At 42.5% G+C, this 8,787-nt stretch overlaps 1 protein-coding gene across 2 annotated transcripts; it reads right to left on the reverse strand.

The window, feature by feature from the left end:
* Positions 1-1,126: 1,126 nt before the first annotated feature.
* Positions 1,127-8,447, reverse strand: LOC119734906. 2 transcript variants are annotated; one of them, XR_005272132.1, is made up of 3 exons: positions 7,924-8,447; positions 1,227-1,715; positions 1,127-1,148 (listed from the first exon to the last, which is right to left on the reverse strand). XR_005272132.1 is itself a non-coding variant. In XM_038208540.1 (2 exons), exons 1-2 carry the CDS (start codon positions 8,268-8,270, stop codon positions 1,337-1,339), a joined length of 726 nt encoding a protein of 241 aa, XP_038064468.1. In that variant the 5' UTR covers positions 8,271-8,447; the 3' UTR covers positions 1,186-1,336. The 2 variants fall into 2 exon arrangements, 1 of the variants encoding a protein (XP_038064468.1); XM_038208540.1 differs by lacking the exon at positions 1,127-1,148 and having other exon boundaries at positions 1,186-1,715.
* Positions 8,448-8,787: the final 340 nt, after the last annotated feature.

An 8,787-nucleotide genomic window follows, 5' to 3' on the forward strand; every position in this document is an offset into this window, starting at 1 on the left:
TGCCCATGCACAAACCCTCAAGCAGCGGCAAGCCTTCACTCAAACAATTATCAACTAACCCCCGTTTTCTGTAGTATGAAAGCTAGATCCACCCTGCAGGCTCACTATATAATAATAAGCAGAATTTAATAAGCATTTCTAACATAACAATGTACAAACGGGGAATGACAGATCAGAACCATTTTTCCATCGTGTATTTTGCCTTAAAAGGTGTTCTGTTCGTGCTATTTTCGAGTAGGCTAACACCCCGAAAAAAATGATTGATTTTAAAACGTCAGATGTATTTACTTTTGGCTGAGACATCAAGCAAACAAATCAGCCAACAATTTCTAGTTAAGCATGACAACATTAATGTCCAAATGTCGAATTATCCGCGGTCTGTCAACAATTCAATATTTGGAGGGTAGACTGGTTCCCGCCCCATTCAGAAATCAGAATCCTACTGGACCGGGAACCAGCCCACTTGCGGGGCGGTTTGTGCGCAAAAACAACCCGAAATGGCAGCCATTTAAGAGTGTTGCAGACAAACAAAAATGAAAAAGGGAGTTTTTCCGTTAACATAAAACTTTGAAAATTCGTTAGGCAAATTTTTTTTGAAGAGAACGGGCAGTATATCTTTAAACCTACGAGTAAATACAGAATAATAACAACAAAACAAGCTGTACATTGGCACCGGCTTTTTAAAAAAGAAATGAACAAAATGTTAACCACTGAGAATTACGAAATGATTTTTAAATTGCGGGCCCTACAGAAATTAAAACATTAATGTCATCACTGTAAACAAAATAGGTCGTGTTATTCAGCAAATTTAACCCTAAAAGGGCCGGGTTATTTTGACCATCTCTCAGCCGGGGGGAATCCGCCCCCCCCCCCAAGATCTTGGGCGAGTGACAACAAATTTACAAATTCGGTACATGCATAGAGCAACTCTTCATGAACATACCCAAGAAATTTCATGACTATAGGTCAAAGAGTTTTGGAATTATGGCTAATTAATTATTCATATGTTCAAATGGCAATTCTGCTCTGTGTACACGACGTATATGGGAAAATTCAGTTTTCACGGCGCGTAGCGCCGGAAAATTTTTCGCTACGCGGCAACCCGTGGTCCGATTTTTATGTTTTTGGTACCAAAAGATGCGGAAGGCTCGAGGCTAAAAAGTCATAACAGCTCGGGTCGCGAAATTTTTTTCAATGCTATCGCGGAAAAACCTGAGGGGGGGGGCGGATTCCGCCCCCGGCCCTTTTAGGGTTAACACATTACATGTTCGGCCCACATATATATTCTTATGTTAGTCACCATTCAGATTGGGCAATGAAACAAGGTTACTACTTTCTACCGGTTCCAAGGGCTGGATGTAGGCGACTGTGTGATGTCACTACCAGTCCGGCTAGCCGACCTAGGAGTATTGGTACGAGGGGACGTGGGGGAAGGACCCAGTACGTAATCTTCACTGCTTATGCTCCGTCTTGGTGACAGCAACAGGCTCTTCAAGAAGCTTCGAATGTCCCACTTGACAAAGGGCATTTTCTCGGGCAGCTCGGGGTTGACCAAGTACGGTTGGTAAGCGGTTGTCAGGGGTACGAAGTGAAAAACAGGATCGGTAGCAGGAACACACTTAGCATGCTGAACGAATGTATGACTGTAGCACTGTGCACAGACCACGACAATCCCATGACCCTTGTGGTTGTTGTTGATGGTTTCTGGGGAGAACCTGTTCGAGAATGAAAAATGAACACACACAAAATTGTCGGTCGGTTCATGATTAAGTCAATTCACAAGTCCGGTCACAGGTAACACAGGATGAACACTAACAAATTAATATCTTCGTCACTTTTCAATGAACAGCTTTTAAACTCGGGCTGGGTGACTTTTCATTGACTTTTGATGGACTTGTCAGAACTTGTCAGCGACACGACTCCTATGATGCATTTTGACTTGAATGATGTATCGTTGCTATACACTTGCCCACCTTCCGAACTTGACCCATGATCACGGTATTGATAGGTTTACGGATTTCAAAAACGGAACATTAATTAATAGCTTTGTTTGATATCTATAAGTTTCTGGAAAATATATCACAACCGCAAAGTCATACCATATACAAGGCTGTCTCTCGAATTGATGACATTTATTGTCATGTTTGATGTTTGTGGAATAGATCTGTATATATATATATATATCAACATATTTTCACTCGGAATGAACGGTAAATTAAAAAAAAAAATACAACTGAAACGAACAGTGGTGTAAATCCGTGCCGGCGATGCGCGAATGGAATTACGAAGGACGCGCGGCTACAACGTGGTCGAGCCGAATACAAACTAAAGGCGCCTTAAGCCCCAGTCACACATTTACGGTTTGGAGCTACGGATCTCCACGGTTTGGAATTCGTGATAAACCGTGAGAGTACCGTATTCGTCCAGTACCGTATTCATCCTTAGTACATCGGTGGTTACATCGGCATTTGCCCCCCTCCCAGTTTGCCTCTCCCCCAGATTTCCCCGAACACTTTATCTACAAGTAGATTAATTACGTTTATTTTCATAAAATTTGGGGCCAATGAAAGCTTAAAAGGTTCACACATTCCCGACTTTTAAGCCGAATCGCCAAGAATAGCAACTCTTGAGTAAATCTTGGATGGTTCTTGGCTGCATCGGGATGGTTCTGTTAGTTCGGTGAAAGATCGTGAAAGATCGGAAAGCGCCCCGACGAATTTGAACATATTCAAATTCGTCGGGTTGATTCCGGGGAACCAATTTCAATTCTTGGTTTATTTTGGTTGTATTCACAACTAATTTGGGAATGTGTGACCTAGCATTAGACAAAACACGCCACACATATTTTTTACAGCCGAAGATAGTGTGCAGCCAACGTCTTATTTGTACATACATAATTTTGTTATACACCATTCTCATTCATAAAAACGACTACACCTGTAAGGTGTTCTATATTTCCGGACCATTGACAATGGTACGCGCGTACACGGGCTTGAGAGTTTGTTGGGACTGCCCCCCCCCCCCAATTATTTCCTTGGCCCCCCCCCCCCCAATTGCCCCCCCCCCCCCCCCAAAAAAAAATGAGTTTGGCGTCGCCACTGGTGGAGAGGCTACGGAAGTTTTAAACAGACTGTTCAAAACTTCCATGGTGAAACGTCATGAAAATCAATCCGTAGTGCAACCATGGGACAACCGTACTCATTTGTGGTGTTTTTCGTGGCTATTCGTACATATTCTTGGAGATTCGTACTCGTAGCTCATTTGTGGTAGAAATCTCTACGAATTCGCTACGAATGTCCTACGGAAATGCCCGGATGTGCTAGGGTTCTGCTAAGGTTGTATACTACGAATATCCACGCTTTATTCGTAGGAGAACCTTGGTCATCCGTGGCCCCATCGCAGACCACCGTGGTGTTAACAAGCGTCGTTATTCTTAGTAATACTGTCGATATTCTTCACCAATCAGTCCATATTCTTGACAAACCGTGGTGTATTCGTATAGAGAAATCTTAGGACAGTCGAGGCTATTTGTCCTGAAACCGTAGTGCATTCTAAGAAAGTCGATTTCTCCACGAATCTCGAAGTTTCATCGTGATCGATTGATTCTTGGTAAACCGGTGATATTAGTAGGTCCAAATTAACCGTAAATGTGTGACTGGGGCTTTAGACTGCCGCCATATGACCCATGTATGACCACGGAGCACAGCCTGAGATCGAAAGTGTTGATTTTTGCAGAGGGAGGAAAACCGGAGTCCGGAGAGCCCGGAGATAAACCCTTGTGGCACAGGAGAGAATCAAACAACTCGACTGAATGGTCTGAGCAACATTGGTATGCAGTGGCGTAGCCACCGGGGGGGGGGGGGGGGGGGGGGGGGGGGGGGGGACCGCCCCCCCCCAATGAAACGTTTTCGCCCCCCCCCCAGTCGCCCCCCCCCCCCCCCCCCCACTGAGATTTTGAGTTTCTAAAAAAATTATCATTGATCTACATGACGCCATGGGCGTCAATCCTGGGGGACAGGGGGACATGTAAGGGTGGGGGACACAATATCAAATGTCCCCCCCCCCCGATTTTTGAACTCGTGTCTCATTTACAGGGCCCTTTTATGTACTACAATGTATCTTTTGCTTAGAAAATATTGGTTAAAGTGGTCAGAAATTGCCTCAGATAGCACCACAGAGCATTAAGAATCCAAAATTTTTCGGGGCCCTTAAGCGGGCCCCGAACCCCACGCCTATAGCGCAGAATTCTGGTAGCTGATTCAATGACTCCAACCTCGAAAACAATGTTCACAAAATGTTCTTATGCCTTTAGCTGAGAAAACCTCGACAATTATGTTTAAATTATTATCTTTTGTGCTAAGATAATTATTGGTTAAAGTGGTAAGAAATTGCCTCAGATCACACCACAGAGCATCGAAAATCCTTAAGCGGGCCCCGAACCCCACGCCAATAGCTCAGAATACCGATAGCTGATTCAATGTCTCCAACCTCGAAAACGATGTTCAAATAATGATCTTTTGCCAAGAAAACATTAGTTAAAGCATGGAGGAAAGTCGTAAGAAATTGCTTCAAATCACACCACAGAACATCTAGAAATAGAATCCAATCTTTTTCGGGGCCCTTAAGCGGGCCCCGAACCCCACGCCGTAAGGGCTTCGCGCTTGCATCAGTTATGATCAAGGTATGTCCCCCCCCCTCCACTTTTGAGAAGCGATTGACGCCCCTACTTGACGCCCCCCATGAAATGTTCCAGCCCCCCCCAGCGCCCCCCCCCCCCCCCCCCCACTGAAAATTCCTGGCTACGCCACTGTTGGTATGCCACCATTTGCATCAAGACGTGTATTTCAAAGTGTTTGTGTTTTTCGTTCTCCATTTTTTCGGTGCTATATGTAATACATTTGGGCTGTTGGAAAGTTGGAATATAACTTTAAAATCGGCATTGTTGTTTCTCACCACAAAATACTGCAGGGGGTAATCGAATGGCCACCCCCGGTGGATATAATTATGTCCCCGGATACGCCCAATGGAAACGAAACACAATGCCTAGGCCTATATTAAAGCGAATAACGGATGTAGCCTTACACAACTATAAGTTGGGCAAATGGGCAAATATTGAGTTTGAAGTGAGTCGGTTATGCAAGGGAACGGACAGCCGAAATATTACATATTTTTCAATTACTTTGAAAATGTCCATCAGGTGAACTTGTGTCATTAAAAATGAACGGAAATACACATGCACAGTTCATATAATTGTGTACGTTGTACATTTTGTATGTAGGCAGTAAACAGAAAGCGAACTTGAATAGCTGTAAAATAAAAGAAAACCCTATATACATAATTTTCAATAATATCAAAATGTATCAAACAACTTCATACCAAACAACACAAACAAGAAAGTTTCTACTGTCGTTACAAAGAGTACTGGTAGCAGTCTATTCCTTCATTTTCGCATACGTTGTTTTCAACGTCTAGCAGTGCGATATGCACAAATGCATGGCACATTAAATAATATTCAAGTTCATAGATCAATTTCATTGTGAAAATTTGGATGATTATGATTCGAAAAACTGATCAAAGTTCTGGTTAATAACCCTGACTCCCTATAGGCACTTTTGAGGATGCAATCTCAAAAGACTCAATCCTGCAAAATCTTCCAAAGTTCTGCCTCCGTTTAAAAAAATGCACACAGCCCAATCCTGCAAAATCCTCCATTATTTCTTGAATGTGGTCCTTGGAGGGGTGACCACTGCTTCAATCCCACAAAATCATCCAGCAATTACTGTCAATATGTTGAGGCAGAGCCAGTGACATTCTGCAGCAGTGCGGAGGATATATGTAATTATTCCATTTTGTTGCAGTTTATAATGAAATAAAGTGATTGTATCAACTTGCCAATAAACAGAACCCAAAAGCAAAGATGATATATAGGCCTATAAATTATTTGACCCATAATAAATGGGTTCGTTGCAACATTCTACATTCCATAAGGACAGAGAGCCCCGTGTATTAATGCAAGTACGTACGGCTCATCTATTGTTCACTCAACAAGGTGCACTGAACTCCTAGCTACCAATCCAACCGTGTTATCGCTCTTTCAACGTGATTTATGTATGGAATTTGTAGCGGTGATTCAACAAAGCAATCTCAGTGACTCCTTGGTTTTGAATAAAGGCAATTGTGCTCTGCACCCTGCACAATGAACATGTACATGTACAATGTACACTGTATATTGTACCATTGAGGAATAGCGCAAGCAATGCACGAACTTATGCAATTCTACAATAATAAATGCAACGATACTTCTTGGAAGATATATTAGCTAAGTGGTTTGCTCTTATTCATGTTTTCTGGAAGTTGCATATGATTAAACCTTGAAGCACCACGGTTAATTACTCAAAAACTACGGCCTATTAATTTATCGGCTTATTTCCAATTGCGTGCATACCGAATGTTGTTGCAAACGATCAGTGCGCACCAGAACTTGAACTTTGGAAATGGATAAACCTTCAAGTAGTTACATTATGGCCGATGTCATGATGGCCCATCGCCCGTGGGTAAAGCGGCAAAGGCGATTCCAGTTTGGCAAGGGTGGAAAAATGTTAAGATCCTATGCTCAAATACGGAAGATCACAAAAAAAGTTATTGGTTTTGTAGTCATGTCTTATGTGGATGTACATGATTTTTGGTTGTGTGCCACGACACAACAGGTTTTTACAAGCCCAAAGCTATAGGCATACCATACCTCGCCTCGGCGACCATGGAGCAACACACAAAAGAACAGCTTTCAAGTACAATAAAAAAGACCTTCAAAATATTTCGTTTGCCGATAACAAAAGAACTGGGTCGACCCTCCTCGTACATCATGAGAGACTACTTTTTTTCGCACGAGTTTAATACGATTCGGCTATGTATACACACGAACGACTCTTTGACCATATTCGTCACCGTTTTCATGAAGAGCCACATAGGCCTATGTGGATTTTGAAGAAAAAGCGTTTTCGAGATATGTAGCAAGATATGTGACAGAGGGACCCCCCCCCCTCTTTTGTGTTGATTATTGTGTTACAAGAATCTCAGGAATTCCTTGAGATATCGAGGGGGGGGGGTGCTGTAGCAATAGTCTAGGGTGTGTATATGGACATGGGGGTTAACCCTCTGTCACATATCGTGCTGGGTGAGATGTGCCACTGCGTCAACTATGGCTCATCCAAAGTGGGTATAAGTAGTCCTATTAGTTTGACCATACAGTTTGGAATGTACTGTATAACAATAGCCAAACTATAGGTATGAGCCATAGTTGGTACAGTTGCCACAGTTGGGGTGAAACATAATGACAGCTACTGAACTCCCATTGGGATAAGTACAAATGCTCTTTGGTCTATGGTAAATTAAAGTGCATGTATTGCTCTAATAAGGTAGAGCGAGGAACCGGGACTCCGTTAAATATTTTTAGAGAGGTATTTCAATTCCTAGAGATACATTGTTGCAATGTGCATGAATACAACTTTACATGTACATGTACTCGCATTCCACAGGTGTTTATTTACCGTTCTTTCAGCGCTTATTAAATAATACACTCGAACACGGGATAGATGTATGCGTTTGCAACCTACCAGCACTATTATTAGTGCTACTGACCTGTTATCGGCGGGAAACCTTTGACCTGAAATCCATAATTAAATTTCCCGATAGTTAAGAAATCCTGAATTAGATTGGTGAGGTTAACAATAGGAGACACATTAATATACATGTACTACTGATATAGAAATATACAGAAACAACATTACTTACCATTTTGCTACGTTTTAATATACAGTAGGAAATGTTTTTATATAAATAGTTCACTTTTAAAAAAATGCATCAGGCCCACAGTAAGAGTAGGCCTAATATACCTATGCTATATATATATATATATTTGTTTACCTGTGTACAAGTGACAGTAGAATTAGTTTGAGATAGGCTCCAGTAAACTCCATATCTCCAAGGCATCCTGTGTTGGCCTGGCCGTATCCATTGATGATGATCATCTGCAGTCTCCGGAAGTCCTCTGCTGTGATTCGGGTCCAGAAGAGGGCCATCATTTGATCAAAGACTGCACTACCAGCCACGGTCTCTGTGCGTAGCTCGAACTGTGGGAAGTCATCAGCCGCCGATGTGTTTTCGTACACCTTCTGTCGAGTGTCCTGCTGGGCAGAAGTCGTACTTACGTGGATATACAGAACCAGTGGCAAAGAGTCGCTACAACCACCGGCATGGTTGCTGAAAGACATTATTCCAGATTTGATGTCAAGCTGGATAACCAGTTTAGTTTGAAACGCAGTGTTCCACTGCAGCTGTACTGTTATGTATGAGATAGGCCGTTTTTTTTTTGGTAGGGTGTGTTAGAGCGCAATACAAGGTCTTTAGCATAGCAGTAGTGTGGGTTGTACAGGCATGGGATTAGTCAGATGACTTTTGTAAGACTGCGTCATGCATGGCTAGCCTGCATTTGTAAGAGGACATAATGGACCGCTGATGTCAATACAATCGTGTAGGCCTACATGCGCTGGATTCGAGCATAAAATGGGAGTGGACGACGTGTATGATTACATCTAATAGTTAAGCCTTACCAAACTTTAAGGCAATCGGTATATAGGTTTGGCCGTATAGGCCTTCCTTTGGTATGTATTTTTTTGCAACACCATTCACTCATAGGCCTCTTCACATTTAATGTGACGTGCTAATGCACGTGGGTTTGATTGTGTCAATATTACGTTTAAATGGTTGAGATGCTCACGTCTGTTATCT

The sequence above is a fragment of the Patiria miniata genome, unplaced genomic scaffold, assembly GCF_015706575.1.
Source record: "Patiria miniata isolate m_02_andy unplaced genomic scaffold, ASM1570657v1 HiC_scaffold_10, whole genome shotgun sequence".
NCBI lineage: Eukaryota > Metazoa > Echinodermata > Asteroidea > Valvatida > Asterinidae > Patiria > Patiria miniata.

Coding starts and splice junctions, on each gene's coding strand:
- LOC119734906 (XM_038208540.1), bottom strand. CDS start 8,270: ATGTCTTTCAGCAACCATGCCGGTGGTTGTAGCGACTCTTTGCCACTG. Junction 1,716..7,923: donor CTACTGTCACTTGTACACAG/GTAAACAAATAT, acceptor ATTCTCGAACAG/GTTCTCCCCAGAAACCATCA.